This window comes from Perca fluviatilis, chromosome 16, assembly GCF_010015445.1.
Source record: "Perca fluviatilis chromosome 16, GENO_Pfluv_1.0, whole genome shotgun sequence".
In the NCBI taxonomy this organism is placed as follows: Eukaryota; Metazoa; Chordata; class Actinopteri; order Perciformes; family Percidae; genus Perca; species Perca fluviatilis.
The window spans coordinates 17,041,644-17,065,226 of NC_053127.1; the positions used below are offsets into that span (position 1 = coordinate 17,041,644).

The 23,583-nt window shown below is 40.5% G+C and overlaps 1 protein-coding gene across 8 annotated transcripts in view; it reads right to left on the bottom strand.

The window, feature by feature from the left end:
• Window positions 1-1,407: 1,407 nt before the first annotated feature.
• Window positions 1,408-23,583, bottom strand: part of LOC120544079 (actin-binding LIM protein 3-like) — a 45,920-nt gene continuing 23,744 nt past the window's right edge. Inside the window, exons 6-23 of one of the 8 annotated variants that reach the window (XM_039777618.1) lie at window positions 23,470-23,563; window positions 22,950-23,037; window positions 18,530-18,588; window positions 17,534-17,614; window positions 16,751-16,912; window positions 16,594-16,623; window positions 14,929-15,031; window positions 14,534-14,638; window positions 12,769-12,819; window positions 10,555-10,671; window positions 10,369-10,433; window positions 9,873-10,014; window positions 6,192-6,221; window positions 4,314-4,372; window positions 3,945-4,014; window positions 3,761-3,768; window positions 2,624-2,704; window positions 1,408-2,439 (exon numbers count right to left, since the gene is read on the bottom strand). In XM_039777618.1, the coding sequence (XP_039633552.1) occupies window positions 2,326-2,439; window positions 2,624-2,704; window positions 3,761-3,768; window positions 3,945-4,014; window positions 4,314-4,372; window positions 6,192-6,221; window positions 9,873-10,014; window positions 10,369-10,433; window positions 10,555-10,671; window positions 12,769-12,819; window positions 14,534-14,638; window positions 14,929-15,031; window positions 16,594-16,623; window positions 16,751-16,912; window positions 17,534-17,614; window positions 18,530-18,588; window positions 22,950-23,037; window positions 23,470-23,563 (1,459 nt within the window). In that variant the 3' untranslated portion in view covers window positions 1,408-2,325. Of the gene's footprint in view, window positions 2,440-2,623; window positions 2,705-3,760; window positions 3,769-3,944; window positions 4,015-4,313; window positions 4,373-6,066; window positions 6,222-9,872; window positions 10,015-10,368; window positions 10,434-10,554; window positions 10,693-12,768; window positions 12,820-14,533; window positions 14,639-14,928; window positions 15,032-16,593; window positions 16,624-16,750; window positions 16,913-17,533; window positions 17,615-18,529; window positions 18,589-22,949; window positions 23,038-23,469; window positions 23,564-23,583 lie in introns of those variants that run through there. The other 7 variants (XM_039777621.1, XM_039777617.1, XM_039777616.1 and 4 more) reach the window with 7 other exon arrangements.

The window sequence follows — 23,583 nt, forward strand, 5'->3', positions numbered from 1 at the left end:
AGGCGTCACAATTAGACAGTGAGTGCTTAATGAAATCATAGGACAAAGTAAAAAATGTTGGCAACTACTGGTCTCTGTACTAATCTCTAGTACGGTTGGTCTGCTTTGCTGAACACGGTGAATGGTAAAGTGAAAGCTATCATGAGTAGTCATTCATTAATTTCTAGCAAACTACCTCAAATTACATTACAGCTCAGAATCTAATTACAATGAAGTCCAACATTTCCAGATATTCATGGAAGAACCACTTGAATCCTTTCAAGAAACCGCTGACCCAATCACACCTGAACCTAAAACTACAAGCCTGAAACAAACATACTGTGCACCATCCCAACCCTCATCCTGTAGCCTACATTCAGGGGTCATGAAAAATAACAATGAAGACGACACATAATAAAATAGAGATGCTCGAATAATTTATTCAGAAGTTGTAGTGACAGACATGGGTTTGAAAATTATAATCGTTACTCCAAAAAATAAAAAATAAGTTAGTACTCAACACATTTAATGTGGACCTGCAACACACACACACACACAACACACACACACACACACAAACACACACACACACACACACACACACACACACACACACACACACACACACACACACACACACACACACACACACACACACACACCTCATGGTTTCTGTTTAGAGCAACATTTTTTCCATCTTTCACATTCAATTACAAACTATGCAACACATTGTGTTCCCATTAAGTCCATTTCAGCTCAGTTTCTGACACACCTGTGGTTGTATTATTCAGAAGGTCTGCATAATCATCCATGGAAATCCTCTATTTGTTATTTGCTGTAATTACACAAACAAACATGATTCACTCTGGCGTAATCCAACAGCTGAAATTCTGAGCTGCTTCATGAGTGCAGCTGGGAGTATGAATTGACAAAAACCTTGATTTCTTTAAATAAAATAAGAAAAAAAACATCTTATTTTAAAGGTCCCATGACATGCTGCTATTTGGATGATTTTCTATGGACCTTAGTGGTCCCCTAATACTGTATCTGAAGTCTCTTTCCCAAAATTCAGCCTTGGTGCAGAATTACAGCCACTAGAGCCAGTCCCACAATGAGTTTTCCTTAGTATGTGCCATTTCTGTGTCTGTAGCTATTGAGGAGGAGAGTGGGAGGGGCAAGGTGGAGGGTGGGGGTGTGGCCTTGACCAACTACCACTTTGATCATTTGAAAGCCATGATGCCTCTCTCTCATGGGTTGGCCAAATTCTCTGGGTGGGCAAAGCAGAGAAAGGGGAGGTAACCTTGCTTGTTATGACCTCATAACAAGCAAGATTCCAGAACAGCTCATCTGAGCTTTCATTTTCTAAAAAGGCAGAGCAGGATACCCAGGGCTCGGTTTACACCTATCACCATTTCAAGCCAATTGGGGACCATAGGCAGGCTGGGGGAACTCATATTAATGTTAAAAAACCTCATAAAGTGAAATTTTCATGCCATGGGACCTTTAAAGTGTGCACACAGTACTAAAACCTGATTTCTATGACACAGTTCATTCATAGTAAACCTTACGATCACATCATACTTCCAAAACCACTTCAGTCAACTGTACTGTCTGCTCATGTCATAGAGAAGAACTCTAAGCACTGATATGGCTTCAGAAAAACTGTACAATCATGTAACTAATGTTGGAAGCAGGAAAAGAGACACACAGACATACATACAGGTATGTCTCGCTTCATTAGATAGATAAAAACACCATGTGTATGTCACATTCAATAAGCCTAATGTTAATGAGAATCACACTATTCTCGTCAGCTTATGAGTCGCTGATGATGATGATGATGATAGCGTATGTGTGACTAAAACTGGATCCTTTTTGCCTCCAACAATATGCCGGTCTGTCTTCCAGGCAGCCTATTCGCTACCGAAACTCTCTCACTAATTTAGGGCATAGGTGCAAGTTTGGTGCAGTGTGGCAAACCCTAAGTATGGTAGGATGTCCTCATCAGCTTTATGTCTGTTGCAGCTCCAGTGTGGCTCATCTGCTGCCTCTCAAAGTCCTTATGATCTCCTTCCTCTGATTCCTGTTCCTTTCCCCTTTTGGCCAGTTGGCTGACTTCATATGTATTGTTTAAGATGTCCACGTACACACAGGATCAGGAGCCAAGAACAGTTCTGCTCTTGTTACCTCAAAAGAGGAGAGTCTTTTATTTCAGCCAGTTCCTCTTCCACTGTGAAACTGAGTCAATCTGGGGTCCGCAGTCCTCTCTGTAGGCTCCTTTTCAGAGCTTGTTGTTGTTGGCGGAGGACCTGCACTCGGTTAGATGGTTCTCCTGGCTTCATTTTCTCAGAAGAGTCTGACCTGTTTCTTCAGTTCGTTCTTCTTCCACTGAGCAAGATGATCAAAGGCAGACATGGACATGCCAAAGACTCTGTAGAAGTCCTCTGGTGAGAGGTGACGCTGGGAGGACAGAGGAGACGGAGACATTTAGAGACATCCCTGTCGGTTTCAGAAATGTAATCAATAAACATTTTTTTTTTAGACATATCTCTATTGATAGCAAAGCTGGTCTGTCTGTTTTCATTATACTTGTGTCTGTCTATATAAGAAGTATATTTTGTAAGAGAGTCCTGTAGCAGTTTACCTCCAGTCTGGCTCGATCCACATCACTCGGGAGACGCTGCTGCCCTCTGACTGACACTATTAGGGCTTCATATGGGTAGATCTAACACACACACACACACACACACACACACACACACACACACACACACACACACACACACACACACACACACACACACACACACACACACACACACACTTTTTATATATTTTAGTCTAGTTAGCATTCTTACATACATCTGTATAATTGTTGTCATTTCCTGATGCACTGCAAGTGGCTGGTCTACATTTATTTATGTATGTAAGTACACAATGAACTATAAAAAATAAATTAATCTAATCTAATCTAAAACATATATTCAACTTCTTGCCCCAAAATACACCGTTGAGGCCATGGCCATGTGAATACAATTTCAAAAACCTAGCATGGTTTTATAATTTAACTATATAATATTAACTACATTCAGATGCTCCTTCAAGGGACTTACACTAATGATGTCATTATGACCATTCGTTTGTTTAATGTTTTTTATACCACAATTCTAATTTCCATTACTTAAAAAAAAATCATCATAAACCAGCTTGGTTTGAATGTTTCAACACCATGAAAACAGTCAGATTGATTTATTTTATTTATCTTTATCACCCTCTAGTGGCCGATGACAGCATTGACAGCAGTGACAGAGGCTCTGTTTTGTTAAGTGTAATGAATAATGCTGGTATACGTATTTCACTGAGGACGAGATTTTTTTTCAGTTTCTAGGATTTCAAAAAAAAGTGTGGATTTGATGAATTGCTCTCAACTCTTTCTAATCCCACAAAAATGATTAAGTTTGACAAAGTTCAACTCTGTTGACTTTTAACTGTTTTAATCTATTTTCTAGTTCATAAATCAGTTGTTGGACTTTGAAAGATTGACAGAATTTCCCACAAGAAATGCCACAAAACAGTCATAGCAAATTATTCCGTAAAGATCTCCACTCTTTGTTTTGATTGAGAAGGAAGAATAGTGAAACATATTGGAGTACTGTAAATATTATAGGAGTCAGTCAGCTTCACAAGTGGGTGTTACTGAGTGAGTTACTATTATCCACTGATCCAGACCTTTCACTCTTGGTTCAGTAACAGTTTGCTAGTTTTGGCTAGAGCATCTTACCTTGTATTCTGAAAGAAAATGAGAAGAGAAAAATACAGTCTCAGTCAGTTAATTGTTGCATCTGTTGTCACCTCTATTCCATCATAATATACAGTCTGAATAATGTGAATCCGGAGGGGAAGTAAATCTGGAGAAAACTAGAAGAACTGGGGATAAGCAGATTTAAACCGTACAATAGGCTTACCTCTGATCTGCCAATTAACTGCATTACTGCTGTCGTACTGGTAATGATCTGCACCCGCACTCCCAGGCTGCTAGAACACGAGAGCAGTTTAGCAAACATAGAGTGAGAGGATGTATTCCATGATTATAATGGAGGGAAAGGACCAAGTAAAGTATACAGATACCATATAGTATCTATAAAAAGTCCCATCAGTGAGGCATTATGTCTAATAATTTACCACACTGACAAATACAATAAAAATATAAAGATGTTAATTACTGTCTCAGTTGGCTTCACAGTTGAGTGAATGGCCATGCCTGTCTTAGTCTCTCTCTCCATCACACACATACACACAAAGATACGCAGTAAGCATGGCATGACAAAAATTACCCTGTTTAGTCCATTTCTGCCGTAGCCTGGCAACGAGGACGATTTGGCAATGTATGAGTCTGGAAGAACAAATATAAACACATAACCATAAACAAACACAGGAATTATGCATAATTAATATTCATGAATAGGAGCACAGTACCTCTGTATTCTGACAGTTGCTTAAGGATTAGAAAAGGGTTTCTAACATCTTTGTCATACAGTTTCTGGGAGTATCACTCTGGGGAAACGGTTTCTCCCATTTAGTCCAAGATTTCAAAAAATTACTGGAACTGCTTTTTAAACCTCGAGGCTACCACTGCCTCCCAAACATCCACCTGAGAGACTCCAAATAGGAAACGCAGATTGGTAAAATCAGATTGATATTTCAGTCATTTAGATGTGCCATTTCAGCCTCTGGTTATTACATTTACACTGTAAATAAAAATTAAGAAAAACCGCAGTATATCTGCCTGCAGAAACAGACCAATCTGTTGGAGGAACATGATATTATTGCTGCTTCCTCTCACCGTTTAAAATTTGAACATGAACACCCTACCACTACAGCGATAACATTTAATCTTTTCTTTTGTTGTCACTCCTCCAGCATGGTTGCATCTCCCTTGTAACCATTGGTAACCACCAGCATCCTAAGCATCCTTTGGCAGGCCTTTTTCTGTGTTGTGCACTGCTGCAGCTGAAGCAGCAGGGGGTAGTGGAGTCACATTGATCCCCTCAAGTCCTACTTCTGTCTTTCTCACGTCTACCTTCCCCTGCCTCTTCTTCACTATCTTCGTTTCTCGGCTTCATCATTCATACTTCCTCAGTCTTTTGCTCGTCTCTTCCCTCTCCTTCCTCCCTCTCTTCTGCTTTCATGCTCTGCCCTCCTCTTCTCTTTCAGCCTCTCTCTCTCTCTCTCTCTCTCTCTTGTTTACTCCAGTGTTGAAGGGAATTAAATTACACAGCGATGTCAACAAGCCAGGACGAAACACCATGATGCAATAGAATGCTGGCCAATGTGTAAAGCTACTTTAAAGCGTGTTTGAGACGCTGAACTCCAATGGGTTTGTCATTTACAACTCTCTCCTAATCTCTCCCAACAAAGAAATGAGATACAGTTTCATAGATTAGTCATGGTGTGTGTCTCAGAAATATGCTTATTTCAACAAAGTGTGCCCTAACGCCAAATGGTGTAACTAATAGCCTAAACATCTTAGTTATCAATGCCTTTATAGTAGAAGTGCTGGTCTATAATCTCTGCTGCTATGTGAATCTTCACAGGTGTTCTAATCTAATGGCACAATCATGCTTTATATGGCAGTCTGCATTCACAAGAATGCATCTTTATGATGTTAAAAAACATATTTAGAGACCAAGTTGGGAAGTTATTGGATTAAAATCATTGCAAGAGCTATAAAAGAGATGGGGGAAGAGATCACAATACATACATTTTACAAAATGCAGCTGCATAACAGGTATTTAAAGGACAAGTGTGGGCAATGTGATCCCATAAAACACATCTATCTTTACAATCAAAAGTGTAGTGTGTAACTGTGTTTTGTGAAACAGATGGCTGAGGGGTTCAGGTCAATGATCCTGGATCAGTGCTTCTGCTAAAGAAAAGCTGCTAAATACAGGCCTAAGCTACAGCACCATTCATCTTCCCACCTGAAGCCTAAAAGAAAAGCAGGGCGTGTGTGTGTCTGTGTGTGTGTGTGTGTGTGTGTGTGTGTATGTGTGTGTGTGTGTGTGTGAGGTGATAACAATCTCCCACTTAAAGCTCTGCCGCTGTCACAGCAGAACGGACAGGGTGGAGGGGATCAGTGGGAAGACGGCCCGCTGTGTTGCCGTCCTCTTGAGATGACCTCAGAGATCAAAACGCACTGATGAACCACTCACCGCTGTCTGCACTGTAGACAGATCTGGGAGCTGAGGACAGAGAGATAGCGGGGGGGGGAAGGGGGGACACACGGGACAATATATTAATTTCATCAGCGAATCCACCTAGGAAATATAAAATATCTTGTATCAGAAGTATGTATTAAAAGCTTCTATGGAACTAAAGTTGTTTACATGATGTGTGCCAACTGAGCAATCAGCTGATGTTTCCCGACACCTGTAACTGCCCCTGATGAAAAACGAAAGCCCTAAAACCAAAACAATGCCTCTGTTCAATATATATATATAAATAATATTCTCAGAAACGTAACGAAGAACGTAACATATTTGCATGTCATTTTTTGTGTCTACACATGGATACATGCATATTAGTGTCTGTATGATTGTTGAAACATGCACAGTATGTGAGACTGTGTTAAGTGGGGTTGATAAACCTGTCACATAATAAGAGTATGAGGACAAACGGTAATCTGAAACGAGAGAGTTAGTTTTTTAGTTGAAGGAAAATAAAGAAGGCCAGCTGCAACATGCAGACAAATCACCATTAGGACCTACACATCATATAAAATATGAAGCAGCATGGGCCACTCATGTTAAAAATGCACATGATTATGGCATCTACTCACTGAACTTTGTAATTTTAATGGACTGTGCTGCAGCTTGCTATTATTTTTCTCAAACACAGGTGCTGGAATACGAAACAAAATATATAGATCTTTATAGAGGAACAGATCTTTCATTTTATTATTTTCAATTTTATTATCATAATTGATGAAGTAACAATACTAAGAGTCTACAACCATGCTAGCAGCTCTGAGACTCTACTTAGGTACAGCGGTGCTTTGAGGTACATGCTAATGTCAGCTAGCTAACATGTCATTGCTTAGCAGGTATAATGTTCACCATAGCATGCTAACCTTTGCTAATAAGCAGTAAATACAAAGTACAGTTGAGGCTGATGGGAACAACATTAGTTTGTCAGGTATTTAGTCATATAACAAAGTATGTGACAGATTAAGAGTTTACCTGGTGATGGTGGTCAGAGTCAGGGATCACCAAAGTAATTACAATTCATCCTAAGGGGAACATAGGGTGACCAGACGTCCCGAAAAATTCGGGACAGTCCCGAAATCCAAGCAGTTGTCCTGAATCCCGAATCCTGGCCTAATTGTCCCGAAAATTAGATCAAAGTCTCAAGAGCAGACGCTCGAGTATAGTTATAGTCCGATTGAACATTAAAAACTGTCCATGGTGGTTTTTAATTGAGTCGTCCTGCAGATGCAGCTCCCATCACCACTTGAGTTCATGATTTTAATGATTTTATATTTGTATTTTCGGGTTTACAAGACAAGACAGTTGAGTTTTTGAATAAAAATAATAAATTATTTTGGTGCGGCGTTTTGAAATTCATGTTAAGTGCAGGCAGTCACGAGAAGGAGTGATTGGATTGGATGTTGCTGATGTTAAAGAGAAGACATGACAGTCAGTTGAATTCCTGAATAAAAATAATTAATAATTCCAATCAACCTCCCCCCCGTCTCGTCCCGAATTTGACCCATTCTCATCTGGTCACCCTAGGGGAACATGAATGTGTGTACCAAATTTCATGGCGATCCACCGAATAGTTGTAAAAGGTCCCATGACATGGTGCTTTTTTGATGATTTTCTATAGACCTTAGTGGTCCCCTAATACTGTATCTGAAGTCTCTTTCCCGAAATTCAGCCTTGGTGCAGAATTACAGCCACTAGACCCAGTCCCACAATGAGCTTTCCTTAGAATGTTCCATTACTGTGTCTGTAGCTTTAAATGCTATTGAAGAGGAGAGAGGGGGGGGCAAGGTGGAGGGTGGGGGTGTGGCCTTGACCAACTGCCACTTTGCTCGTTTGAAAGCCATGATGTCTCTCTCTCTCTCATGGGTGGGCCAAATTCTCTGGGCGGGCAAAGCAGAGAAAGGGGAGGTAACCTTGCTCCTTATGACCTCATAAGGAGCAAGATTCCAGATCGGCCCATCTGAGCTTTCATTTTCTCAAAGGCAGAGCAGGATACCCAGGGCTCAGTTTACACCTATCGCCAATTCTAGCCACTGAGGGACCATAGGCAGGCTGGGGGAACTCATATTAATGTTAAAAAAAAACTCATAAAGTGAAATTTTCAAGCCATGGGACCTTTAAGATATTTCAGTTAAAAAACCACAAATGTGAACCTCATGGTGGCACTAATGGAAAAGTCAGGGGATAACAGAAATCATTAGAATTCATCTTCTGGGGACCATGAATGTTTGTACAAATGTTCATGGAAATCCATGTAATACAATAATAAGTAATAACATTGAGATATTCCAGTCTTGGCCAAAGTTGAGCTGGACCATTCAGTCACGCTACTGACATGCCATAAAAATGGACATAAATCTGTTAAGTTAAATTAACTCACAAAGCGTCAATTATTTAGTAGGAGTTCATGTCATTTCTATCAAACTGTGGACATCCCATTTTGGAATGAGCGTCCTCTGAATAATAGATGACCACACAATATTTTTCTAATCACAATAATAACAGCAGACACTATAAACCAACAGTGATTACGCAGAACCAAACATCAACATTATCCGCACCTCTCTCTGTCTGACCTCCCTGTGCACTAAGCTCATGTCCCCCCTCTCTGACCCTGATTTACCTCCTGGCTCCATGTCGTACATCTTCTCTGAACAGCTCCAAATTGCTTTAGCTTCTCACTCCCTCTCTCTTTTAAAGTTAATTTTCTCTCTATCTCTCCTGTTATAACACCCTCTCTTTAATTCCCATTTGACCTCCACCTAAACACTCTCTCTCTCTCTCTCTCTCTCTCTTTTTCTCTCTCAGAGTCTCTCCAGCTTTGTTTTGCCCTTACTTGTGCTGAATGCAATCAGGAATGGGATTAATGGGAGAGTTAATACAGAGGTGGAAAACTCCCCCCACTGTGGCTTGCTCGGCATCACAACGAGACACACATTCATTTTCCTCTAAAGGTGACTATTTTCATTACCGGACCTCTAACCCTAACCACCACAGCCCAATCATCACCATTACATTAACTTGAACCTGAACCACAGTCTCAACCCTGATATAACCTTAAAGGACCATGTCAGTGTTTACCGATCATACTTTACAGTATTGACAACCGCAGAGCCGACCATGGTTCTTTAGATCAGTTTTTAGCCATGCTAGCAGCTGGTCTGTCTGTCCATAACTTTGGTCCAAACTGAAATATCTCAACAACTAATTGTTCGATTGCTGTGAAAATCTGTAAAGAAATGCATGGTGGCCAGAGGATGAAGCCTGCCGAGTTTGGTCCTGACTTTTCCTCTAACTCCTCCATAAGTTTTTTTTGTGTGAAAGGTCTACCTGAATTCTGTACACACGTGCCAGGATTAACTGTAATAACTTTGGTGATCCCTTTACTTTTCATCTAGTGCCATCAACAGGTAAACTTTCAACATGGCAAATACTTTAGTTCATGGCCAAATAACTCCAAAACTAATGACATTTCCATCAGCCTCAGCTGTGCTTTGTATTTAGTGATAATCAGCAAATGATGTCAAGTATGCAACATGTAGTAAACTGAGTAAATCTACAAAAACCAACCCTTACCGACAGATTGAAGAAGTGACAAAAACAGACACACACTCACGACCACAGACTTACAGCCATTGAGAGAGCTGTATTCCATATTATTCAGCGCCTCCTTGCTGCTACTGCGGGAACTGCGTCTGCTCCCCCACTGGTCATTGTCGTGACAACCTGAACGCGCTTTCATCTCCTCCTTCAGGATCATCCTGCCAATTCCCTGTGGGGAGGTAAGGAGGGAGAAGGAAGGTAGAGTAGAGGGGAGGAATAGAAGGATGGGTTAAATAAAGGGGCCAGAAAAATGGGAAAATGGACAGATGCACAGAGCAATAAGAGTTGGTTGAGTGGGATGGATGCATGGGTTGATAAATGGTAATGTGAAAGGTGGATGGTTGTTGTTTGGAAAAATAGAGGAATGAACATAAAATGATAGAGCAGAGGGGAGCATAATTTTGTATCATGTCCAGTGGGTGAGGTTGGTAAGAAACTTTGAATTAACCAGCAGCTCATTAAATATTGACAAACTCACTTAAAATATACAAGGGAGAAGCAGGAGAACATCTTTCTTTCTTACCTTGTTTATATTCTGATTCCATCCATCCTCCTCTCCTCCGGTCGAAAACCTCCTGACCCTGGAGACTAGAGAGAGAGAGATGGAGGAAATAAAAGGCAATGAAAGAAAGATGGTATGTAAAGAGTAAATACAGGTTTATAAGCACATGTGTGAAGAAGTGTGTTTCAGAACGAGAGGGAGCAGTACCTTTTGGCGAGCCAGTATATGGGTAGTAGTTGGAGTCTGGGTGATAAAGGCTGTTGCCGTTGGAGGTGGAAAGGCGACTGGAACTGAGGAGGTTTTCATTGGTCTTACTCTTACTGGCTGCCGGAGAGGAAGTTATGGCTGAAGGAGAGACAATCAGAGAAAGAGAGAGCGAGAAATTGCAGAATTCCTCAACACAATTTGTGATAATCCCCCCCAAAGAGAGAATTTCTAGGCTGATTTACATGCTTAAAATAACAATAAAATGCAACTGCTTTAAAGAAAATTGGTTTATTTGTTTGTTGTAGGTCTCTAATATGTTTCACTGAAGTGTTGTGTCTTTTTGTGTGTGCATCCAGGAGAAACAAGATGGACAAAGTAGTGCATTTACTTACAGAGAGGGGAGGGAACAGCAGGGGGAAAAGACGGGAGGAGGAGAAGGCATCAAAAGCAAGGGTACAGAGAACAGAAAGGAGGTCAGAGAAAATGTGATGGGATCTGATGCACAACTTCCAGTAAGCAAGCAAAGGTGTCAAGGGTGAGGAGGAAATATCTTGAAGGAAATAGTTGAAGGGGGTTTGTGGCTTTTGTTAGACAGTGAAAAGAGCGAGCGAATGACATATAACAAAGGTCATATTTTGACTAATACTGTGGTTGCTTTAATGTAACTTTTAGGATGTGGACAGTCCAAACTTACACTGGACACACAAATCCATATTTGTGATTTGTTTTAGGGGGGATTATTAGGTCATTTGAAAAAAGAAATTAAAGTATTTGTTAAACAGGGACAAATGCATTCATCATTGTTTCATGTTCAACATGCAGGACAGATGCCATGCAACATTGTTGATTTAAAACAGATATTAAAAAAGCATTAAGAAAAACATAAAACCATTCTCTCAAACTCTCGCTATCTTTCTCAGTTGTACCGTCTGATAATGTAACCAAACACCACCTTGGGCAGCTCTAAAAAGGTTTGTTTTTGAGCTGCAGCCAGGTTTGACTATGACATACAGTACATTATGGTATATATACAGCACATATAACTGATTATGGTACTTTGCCTTAATATGAAAACTGGCCTATAAATGATTTGTGCTGTAGATTAAAATTCATTCACAGAGCCCAGATCACAGATTGCTTGCTCAGACTAAAGAGAGATAGGTTTGTCAGCATTTTGTAGCTCAGCGTAACTCATCCAGAGGTGTTTCTGAGGACCTGCCATCTGAGCACTGATGGATCACCTAAACACTTAGAGTATTTGGCGCTGCTTCTCTCAGTTTTACTTCACCTCTTGAATCCCCGATTGAATATGTGATCTTGCCTCTGATGTGGCTACAACTATCCAACATCACAGCTGTAGTTTAGTTTTAGCCAAGTCAGCTGTTGTTTACAGTAACATTGTTATTCCCCAGGGGATTCACTTATTTAGGACCCAACAGATAAGGGATGTGATGTGTAGAGAATACCACAATCCAACTGTTTCTTGCCCCTACTGACACCTCAACTCATCCGACATTGATTCCTGATCAGATGGAGTACTGTTTTTTTCCAAATTACAAACATCTCTCTGCTTATAACTTGTTTTTAGATAAAGGTAACATAAGGCCAGGGATTGCTATGGTGCTAAACATGGAGCAGGCGGCCCACTGTGACTGTAATGTAGCTGAGCCTGACATAGTAGAAGATATTTTATTTAAAGATATTTAATCTACAAGGGTATAAAAGCAGCAAATCCTCACATTTGAGAAGATGGAACCTGTGAATGTCTGGCCATTTTTCTTCTAAATTCAAACCAAAATAGTTGTTGAATAGTTGAACAACTCATTGGTTAATTGAATAATCATTAAAGCATTGGAATAGAGTTTCAGACCTTACAGGACACAGGCATAATCTGCTGGTTGGTTACCAGACAAACAAAGAGCAAAATTTGAGATAATATTTTAAACACAGCATAATCTGATCCTCCATTCAGATTATCCTGCATCATCTGAGGAAATGCTTTCACTTCCTCTAACTACTTTCCTTTGAGAGAAGTTGTAGATGACTGAATGTCACCAGAAGCACCCGGTGTTAGACAGATCTTTTCTATGATTCATTAAATCAGACAAACAGAAGCATCTTTCATACTGAGAAAGCATTGACAACCAACCGGCTGACAGGTAGATAGCTTGACAAAAACTATTAAAAGCACAACATTGTGAGGAATCGACTAACCTTGTCTTTTATAGATGGGGGGTTTCCTGTAGATGTTGGTTTCCTCAGAAGCTAAGAGCAGAAACAACAACACAATGAGTCTGGAAAGCAAGAAGGAGCGGATGAGAGGAGAGGAGAGGAGAGGAGAGGAGAGGAGAGGAGGAGGAGAGGAGAGGGAGAGAGGAGAGGAGAGGAGAGGAGGGAGAGGAGAGGAGAGGAGGGAGGAGAAAATGCGATTGCCTTACTCATCCCGTCCCACCAAATTAGTTGTATACATTAACAGTCTCTGAAACCGTAAAGCTGACAGCATGGTTAATAAACTTCTATGGCAAAGACAGTGCCATGCATCCAGACAACCTGACTGACGTGCAGAGAGGCTGATTAATACAGATTCACAGGCTTATTACCGGAAAGAGCAGCAGATGGCACAGGAATAAAGAAGAGGGAGGAGAGCACTTGAAGGGTGGAGAGAGGGCTGGATGAAGATGCAGAGGAAAAGATAAAGGTGAGAATAGAGAAACTAAGAAATGAGAGGAGAAAGTGGCACCTTGTAGTTCTCATTTGATAGAGTTTTCTGTAATCATTCAGCTTTGATTGCTTGAAAAGCACTATAACATAGTATAGTTTGAGCTGCAATAAAACAACAACATAAGAGAATACTTTCAAATTCTGCACAGTGCGTGCCACTAAACCTGGCAAAGTTAGAGGTTCGACTCCCAATGGGCCATCCAAGCTAAATTTGTATGCACTTGTGATACTATGAGGCACTTTGGATAAAAGCATCTACCAAATACATTTTGCGCCATTTTGAAAAGCACGAAGGGAGTGCTGTCGCAGGGGCTGGCAAGGAATAACAGCCTCGGAAAAACTGGAGAGAGGGAACATGTAGTGAGAAATGGACTGAAGGCAGGAGGAGGGAATGATGGAGGGAAACCAAATGCACAGCTTGCAGTGAAAAGTAAAGGCCTTTTAAAATGAAGGGAACAAAGACAGAGTGAGCATTCAGGGGGGAGAGAGGCAATAACTTGAGGCAATAACTTGATAAAATGGAGGGTTGATGGAGTGTTAAAATAAAATGGACTGGTATAAATTGTTAGATTAAAGCGCTCATATGTTATACAAGAGCTCCAGATCAGTAAGTAGTAAATAAATCAGACAGAGACTACCAACTGGAGTACAATAAAATAAGGATAACTACTGCATATTTTTTGGGATGGATGATTAATTTACTTCTCTGCTTAAATGGTTTGGAAAACTTTTAAGCACCATGATCATTTTCATTATCGATGAATCTTTATAAAATATATAGCAAAAAAGGAAAAATCCCAGCCACAATTTCCCACAGCCCAAAGTGATGTCTTCAATTTATTTTTCTTTGTTCATTCAAAACCCAAAGATGTTTCCAATAATATAAAATGGAGAAAAGCAGCAAATCCCCACATTTGGCATTTCTGCTTGAAAAATGATAATGTATCAATTATCACAATCATTGTTCATACATTTTCTGTCATTAACTAACTTTAGCACTTGTCAAAAAATGTCAAATGACCACAGTCAGGTTAAAGGCTCACTGGGAATGAGGTTGTGTGTCTGTTAGGAGAGTATCTTGTGTAGATCTGGATGTGGGTCAGGGCCTTGGCTAGGATTTAAATACATTTGATGATTATTGGTTCCATAGAGTCTGGACTTTAAGAATGAGGACATATTTGGAGGCTAGGTTACGATCTGACGTGGGTCAATTCGGGTTAGTAAACAGGTCAGGTCAGTGTTTCGGATGTCGGCCTACCTGGCACATGGAAATGCTTTGGGGCTTGGAAGATGGTGGTGGTGGGTGTGGCACACCTGGGCTCTGGCTGACTGTAATAGGGTGAACTCCTGCCACTCTCACTGCCTGCAGCCAGCACAGCCAATCACAGTTAGAGAAACCAAAGCATGAGCAACAGAATGGCCCGCGTCCCCAAACAGACAGACAGGCAGACTGATAACCTGATGAATTACATGTGTGTGAGCATGTATATGTGTGTGTCAGGAGTGGTGCTGGGAATCCCGGAGCTCTGAACGGGACATTACACCTTATTGCACCCACCTAAAGAGCTGGTATAGCTCTTCAGTTAGGGACTTTATATTTTTTCTGTGCATATGTGTGTGGTACGTGTGTCTCTGCTTGAGTGGGCACATTACCAGGGAGATAATAATGCAGTGGGGAGCCTCCGTTTGCAGGAGAGTCAGTGAAGGCAGAGCTGGAGGAACGCCTCGTTCTTAGTTCCACGCCGTCCAAGAGATCCTGGAGAGAGAGAGAGAGAGAGAGAGAGAGAGAGAGAGAGAGAGAGATGCTGTCTTAGAGTTATATTAGAGTTGCATATATTTTATTAAATTAAGTTACATATTCAACTGGGCCTACAATAACGTGTAGGGCGGCCTAAAGCCTTTATACATGTATACTCCTTTTTTGCATAGAATACTAAGTTATTAAAAAAATAATTGGCATGATTTTATAAATCATGTTTTACACGTTTATGTTGCACAGTGAATCCTCAGGACGAACCTTATCTGTTGATCTTGGTGACTACCTTACCTATAGGCCAGTTAGCCTATCATCAGTGAGGATTTTTCACGAATAGGTTGATTTATATTTGCTAATATATTTAACATTTTAAATTTTTTTTAAACTAACTAACTAACTAAAAGAATTAACAATAATTTGGTGGCCCCCTGCAGTAACTCTGAGGAACCCCTAGGGGTCCCGGACCCCCTGTTGAAGATCTCTGCTTTAAAGGAATAGTTTTGACATTTGGGAAATATAGCAGTTGGTTAGCTTAGCTTAGCATAAAGACTGGAAACAGAGTGAAACAGATAGCCTTGCTCTGTCCTAGCAAATAATTCCACCTATCAGCATGTTATGACACTATATTGCATTTGTTTAATCTGCACAAAAACTGAAAAAATTACAAGTTTATTCCTTTTAATGACCATCAGTTTTTAGATTTTTTACTACCTTCCAGGCAGCCATTATTAGCAATTAATTTCTATAAAAATCAGCCTGCAGTGATTTGAAACCTGCTGCAGATTAGGGATGCATTGTTCCAACTTCATCTCTCCTGACACCAATTCCTCAACTCAGATTACCGAGTACACCAGTGCTTTCTCTTTCCAAAATTTTAAATCTGCATACTTCACTGTGCAGAACTCACTGCAATCATTTGTAGGCAGGGTTCAACACTAAGAGTTACCCGATGGCCCAGGGCAAGTTAAATTCCACGTCAGGCAAGTAAATATAACAACCCACTTGCCCGTTTCAATCATTTGTTTTCGATCACCATCGTATCATAAACAATGTTATTGTTCTCTTTGTTCTCTTGCCCCCCCCTCACTTTGCCCACATCGTAGAATGCTTGTTAAATTATTTGATTTGAATGTGCCATGGGCCGATCAAGAATTGAGTTGGCACTAGTGATGTATGACTGGTGGCTGTCTTGTTAGAAGAAGAAGAAAATGATGGCTGCATATAAGCTAAAGCAAAAATATATAAGAGTGTTTCAAGCGTCCTGAAGTTCGAGTCCAAGGCAGATAAAAGTGGATCACTTTTCAAAGGAACGTCTTCATTCGGAAAACAAATGCTGGATTGCCATGATAAAAGCAGGCAGCATCTCACTTTTTTGTATAGGGGCCAGTAAAAATTGACTTTGGGCAAGCATAATTTTTTTTAACGTTGAACCCTGGTAGGTAAGTTAACATGAGGCCAGGGGTTGCTATGGCGCTAACAAGTGATTTTGTGGCCTGCTGTGACTCAACACATGCATTTATGACAGTGACCTCCAGAGTAAAATTGTTGGGTGGAGTACTTACATGAGAGTATTGTGATAAGGAGACCAAGGACTGGATGAGAAGGAGAAAAAAAAATATTACTAAAAGTTATGGCAACAAAAATGACTGGTCAATTATCATTAATCAAACTTTGTGTGTTTGTGTGTGTGTGTGTGTGAGTGTGTTTGTGTGTGTGTACCTGTCTGCAGCTGTATCGCTCCAAAGTGTCATCTGAGAGGTCTGTGTGGGCTTGGTCGGCCTGATAAGGGATGATGTCAGGCCTCTGGATGTCATATATGGCTTTGACCCTGGGCAGAGCTGCCAGCTGCTTATAGCCCAAAACATCACTGTCGGCTTTAGACTGGAGAGATAGAGAGAGACAGAGAGAGACAGAGAGGAAATGGAAACAGAGTCACAAATAGAACTTTTGACGTAAAAAGAAATTCAGAAATAAAAACATAGACGAAAAATAAAGGGCATAGACAAAAACATGTAGATACAAAAACACACATAAATGGAGGAAGCAAAACTGACAAAGTTAAACAGAGGTGCGATCATAAACATGAACAGACAGTTGGCAGACTTACAGAAAAATACAGATACGCAGAAAATAACATAAGGCAGAGTGACAGATGAGTAGGTTACATTAACATACTGGAAGGCGTGTTGAACGTCATAACTTCATACAAAATGAAAGAAGATTCTAACATTGACTGTAGACCCATAACTAAGGCTTTAAGGTGCTGCAGACATCCCAATATTTACGGACAAAGTGAAGCAGGGGGACAGACGGGTGGCGAGACAGACAAACACACGGACCAGAAAGTCTGCTTGCAGACAGATAGGGTGGGCAGAAAGAGCTTTAAGGGACTCTTTGTGCATCTGTCGCTGTCAGTTATATTTTGATTGAAGGCTGTGACAGTGACAGATGAGGGCGTAAGCATAGTATTGTTGGCGTAACCATGGCGACAGCTGTACTCACACAGATGAGCCGGTGAGGGGAGCCGAGGAGAGGAGAGGAGCCTGGAGGAGAAATGGATGCCGTCTCCGAGGTGCGTCTCAGCTGGTAGGACAGATTTAAGAGAGTCAGAGCAGGCCTGAGGTCTTAGTAAAGTAGTAGTTCAATACAACAGCCAGTTTTACTACATGTAATTACATTCTAAAGATATAATAATAATAATAATAATAATAATAATAATAATAATAATAAAGACATCATGCATATCTACTAGTGAAAAATGAAGTCTATAAACTCTTGACACTTATCGTAAAAACAAAACTCAACCTTCATGACAACTGTGAGAGGGGTGATTTTTTTTTTTATAACTCACCCGTTTAAATTATATTCATGGTTCAAGTTCTGCATAATTGAGGGCATTACGCTTTGGGTGACAGGTGGCTGCCGTCACAGGAGGTGAGCATAGACTGTAGGCTTCATTCAGCCCGCCTCAGCTCCGTCCATGCCCCACCTCTTTGCCCATTTTTCGAATAATTTATTTCAAGCACCACCAAGATGGCGACGGCCGGAGCCACTATTGGCAGGCCACTTTAAGCTTCATGTTGGTTCTGCAGGTGACGTCACGGAGACTACGCCCATATTTTATACAGTCTATGGTATGTACAAAGAACGTGGGACGGGGGTGAGGAGGACAATGGAAACAACTTCCTGTGAATAACCCATATTGGGTTATTTGCATTTTCATGGTAATGTAACTTTGGTAGGAAGTGGCCAAAGTGCTTTTTTGAAACATAGAATGGCTCTTTGGATAAGGATAAGACTTTGGTATTGTAAATATTGTTATTTCATTTAATAACTATATTTATCTGGAGGACAGCCTTGATTTAGTTAGCTTCTTATAAAATAATGTAACTTGTAAAACAAGAATTAGAAATGTCAGACAAAGAGAAACACAGAGAGGACAGTAACAGAAATAGAGAGAAATGCCAGTGGGTTGTGGGTATTTTGAGTATCGCTCACCCTGAGTTTTCTCGCCAGCCGAGCTGCTTCTTTACACATGGGGTGCCAAACCTCTGAACCTGCACACAAGCACACACAATTTTAGCTTAGTTTATTTTGTTTACTGTGTGTGGGCAGCAGCCATACAGTTTTATGGGATCCTATGAAGAGTATCAGCCTTTCTCAAGTGAATCAACATCAATCAACACACACACACACACACACACACACACACACACACACACACACACACACACACACACACACACACACACACACAAACACACACACACACACACACACACACACACACACACACACACACACACACACAGGAGACAGTGCATTAGGCTGTGGAGGCAATTTGTCTGGTCTGAGGACAGATGATAGAAGTCTTCTTGTCTCCCCACACAAATAAACATAAAAGAAAACAGAAAGAGAAAGAGAGAGAGAGAGAGAGAGAGAGAGAGAGAGAGACTTTTCATCTAGCGCCATCATCAGGTCAACAGGTCCACACTGTTAATGACTAAACCTGTAAAACTAATGCCATTCCTTTCACCCTTAGCTGTACTTTGTGTTTAATGTGAATTAGTAAATGTTAGCTCAGAAAGTCAGAATTGTCATTGTGAGCACTTTATAGACAATAAAGTTATATTTAACTAAATGAATCAAATGAGAATTGTATCATCGTGTAAAAGAGACAGAGAGCAAGACAGGAAGAGAAGTATATAAGTAGTATAATATTACATTATACTGTGCAATATTACACGTTGAAATGCCTTCGCTTACTGTCTTTTCATTTCTTTTGTAATTTAGAAATGCACATTTATTGCATATCCTGTCCATATACATATGCTAAACAGAACCACTGCCAACATTGTGCTTTAACAGTTTTTTTAATTGAACTAAATTAAACTAACTTACACAATAACAAGAGGTGGGCTGAGATAAGAAAGAGAAAAGAAAGAGGAAACTACTAAAGAGCAAAAGATGAAAGAGGGAATGACAACAAACCACTTATGTCAGGATGTTAGAATCATGTGGAGCTGATAGTAATAATGACAGTAATATATCCGCTCTGAGCGCACGCACACACACACAGACACACACACACACACACACACACACATATACACACTTTCTCGGGCCTTGCAAGGAACAATGCAGGAACCGAATGGACTCAGTTAGTTGATCATGACTCTAATACACAACTACTATCAACACCATAAATCTGAACAAACAGACAGACTCACACAACACACACACACACACACACACACACACACACACACACACACGCACAAACAAGCACAGATACACAGAGACTACACACACACACACACACACACACACACACACACACACACATTCAACAACCACACACACTCTCACACGCTCTCACACACACAAAATCAATACTGCAGACAGAAACCATGCGTGGTGATTCAGTGCACCCCCGTTCTACCCACGCTCCTCAACTCTGCTGCTGAGCAGATGTATGGCCTTGGACTCTACATCCTTTATCTCCTGGATGAGGAGAATCCAAATGTTGCAGAGGAAAGGAATTCAATCCAAAACAACAGCACCGCACATCACTTCTGAGAAAATTAGCTGCCTGAAATGTAACCCCCAATTTGTTCTCTGTCTTTTCATTTACAAATAAAGCCTCAGCTATGTTTAGAGAGACTTTTATTTTATATTTTATTAACTTAATGCAAAATGAGGTTAATCAGTGGACAAGACTGGCCTCTTTATCTTGACTGGTGATATTCAAAAGAGGGAATGAAGGTAGTCTGTGAAATCTAGGGTAGCAATATTGACATTTGTGCTTATGTCATTTGAAATTCTAATGCTATAAAGCAGCAGATATTTAAATGGACTCAGGAGTTTAGCTTTTTGCTGAATCATGCTGCCATGAGAAACAGAATACACATCAGACTAATGTTACCAGTCAGATATGTACTATGATTTCTTCCATTCCTTTAACCCCCTGATGTCTGTTGTATTTAAAATGAGACTTTATCGAGAGTGTACGATAATAGATTAAGGTGCATGGATGCACTTAAAGGGTTAGTTCGGCTTTTTTGAAGTAATCAGTTTATAACCTATAGATGACAGTTGGCAGGCTGTAATCAGTTTCTAGTGGACTCGGCCCGAAACCATTAGTTGATTAATCTTTTATAGGCCTTTCAGACCAAACGTGGTTTGCGCTGTCCTTGGCGCTGGGTTCAGCGCACATTGCGCTACAATGCGCTTCCCACAAAGTTCAACCAGGTTCAACTTTGAGCACGAGCTCACAGCACACAGTGAAACACCATCATAAAGTGGCGCAAGCAATTCTACTCATCATATTTTTTTTGTCTTCTATTCCTTAGGTGAGATTCCTTCTATGAGCCCCTAGTGGTTTTATTTATCTCACCTGCACAATCTTTATTTTATATTACTTATTTTCTTGTGTTACTGTCTTGATTTTCTTGTGCAAAAAAAACAAATACAAAAAAAGCCATTGGACACAATAGGCTGGGCACAGTTGAGGTGTTACCTTTATTTGAACTGAGTAAACTGTCTTTAGATGTTTGTGAACATATTTGAGGGAACAATAAACACACTATTTCCATCCATCTGTCCATTTTAGGAAGTTAAACATTCACGATTAGTTCATAAAGTAGTTCTACACCCCCATGCCCCCCTCCACACACACACCACTTTTCATTCCAGACATGTATCGTGATATTGACTGCATGTGTGTGCACGTGTTGTGTGTGCGTGTGTGCCGTAATTGAGTGTGTCTCACGAGGGTGATTGCTCAGCCCTCCTACATGTCTAAAGTCATCAAAAGGAGTGAATGTAACCTTGGGGCAGCTCACCAGAGCTCAGCACACACGCGGACACACAACTGCATTCATATGCAGACGCACACATGCAAACATGAAGCAGATACACAGGTATACACGGAAAATTACTCTTATATATTTATAGGCATACAATAAAACACAAACACACACACACTCACACACATATATACATACACAGACTTCACGTAGAATATGCAAATGCTTAGTTTTAATGGTGGCTGTGAGCAGGAGAGCAGCTGAATGTCAATGAGGTGAAACAGGAGGCGTCAACCTGTGTGGCGACTCGGCGACACTGTGTGTCAGCCACACGTTACGCTACAGTAGCTCTACAGTTAATCTGGATTCAACTCAGTCAGGCTACATTATCTGTGCATGTGTACTATTTGAATTTCTTTTTCCATTTCACCATTATCTTAAAGAAACATTTGTGCAGTTTATAATTGCAGGCTCTTATTTTCATGTGTGGCCTGTTTACACAACCATATCTCCTACAGTATGTTCATAACGCAGCTGATTTGCATTAACATCAGGTTCTCAAGGAAATGCTGCCATTTTTTCTTCAACATATCAGACATGTTAATATTGTATTTATCTGCAAAATGTTCACAGCTAACATATTTCCTTATAAATATTCCTACAATATAAATCATACAGTACAGCATGTATTCAAACTAAACTGTGGTTGAGGTATGGTCAGGGAAAGATCATGGCACTTAATGATGCCTTTTAATCATAATTTAGCAAATTAAATGTAGTTCCATAAATATCATGGCCAACATTATGGTGCATTTCCTACGAAACATCATTTCTAATGCAAAACAGCTGCTTATTAGAGCAATTTGCAGGACATTTGATTGGTTGATTTAAAAAGAAATGAAGCAAAATGCATATAAATTCAAGCTTGACTCACATGGTAAAGAAGGTTTGCCAGCACCCTCATATCAACCTATTTGAATGCATGATTGAGCTTATTAACTTTAATTACTATTATCTAATTTGCAAAACAGATGCTTCTGGATGATTGAATTTAAACATCCGGTGAAGTCGTTTCATTCAGATTAATTCCGTCAGGGACAGCACAGAGTAATGGACACAGCGGAGGCGGAGGTTGAGAGGTAATTGACTTCAACCTTTGTGTGTATCAGCTGGGGGAAATTGTGTGTGTTTTACCAGAGTGTAAAAGTGGGTATATGCGCGAGATCAAACATAAGTTATCTTGTGATCCATATCCTACTCGCTCACTAACTCATTCTTTGTTTCACACACACACACACACACACACACACACACACACACACACACACACACACACACACACACACACACACACACACACACACACAAAAAAAAAAAAAAAAAAAAACAACACACACACACACACACAAAAACACACACACACACACACACTCAGGCCATCTGGATACTTGCAGGGTTCAGCTAATTCAATAGATGCTACAAGTCTATTCTTTGCCTGTTAGCTGTACATATACTGAAGCACCTTTGTATGGCCATCTACTCACAAAACAACAAATCAATCCTATTGGTTTTACACTTTTTGTAGCATTTGTCTGGCTCTCCTCCCTCACCTGTAAGGTACATTTCTTCTCCTTCCAGGAACATCATATGACAGCGAGCACATCTGGCACAGCTGGGGTGGTAGTGCTTCCCTCCAGCCTAGAGGAGAAGAATAGGAAAGGAAAAGTGAGAGGAAATAAATAAGGCAGAGAGATGCTAAAGCAGATGGCACAAATGAGGAAACGAGAACAGAGTGGCGGTGGAGAAAAAGAACGAGGAATGAAGAAAGGGGAGAAGCTTGATAATAAAGAGACAAAAACAGTAATGATTAGGGTAGAGAAGATGGGAGAGTGTTGCTTTGTTGGTTTTCCAAAGCTGCTTCGTCATCAGTCCACACTTCAGTCTTTTACAGTAAAGAGGGACAGCTGCGTTTTTTCGCAGCTTTTTATAGGCTGACACATACTGGCATGCATGCACAAAAAACCCACACTTTCCTTCACAAAGACACACACAGAATATGCACATTCTCCCTCGTGTTCCCATTTGTCTTAAAGCATACACACATATTCATACATGGAAAAGTGCACTCACCTCAAGTACTCTGCCGCTGATGTACCTGTTACAGCTATCACACCTGATCCCAAACTGATTGTGGTAGTCAGTCTCACAGTAAGGTATCCCATCCCTGCCAGGGAAACAAAAAAG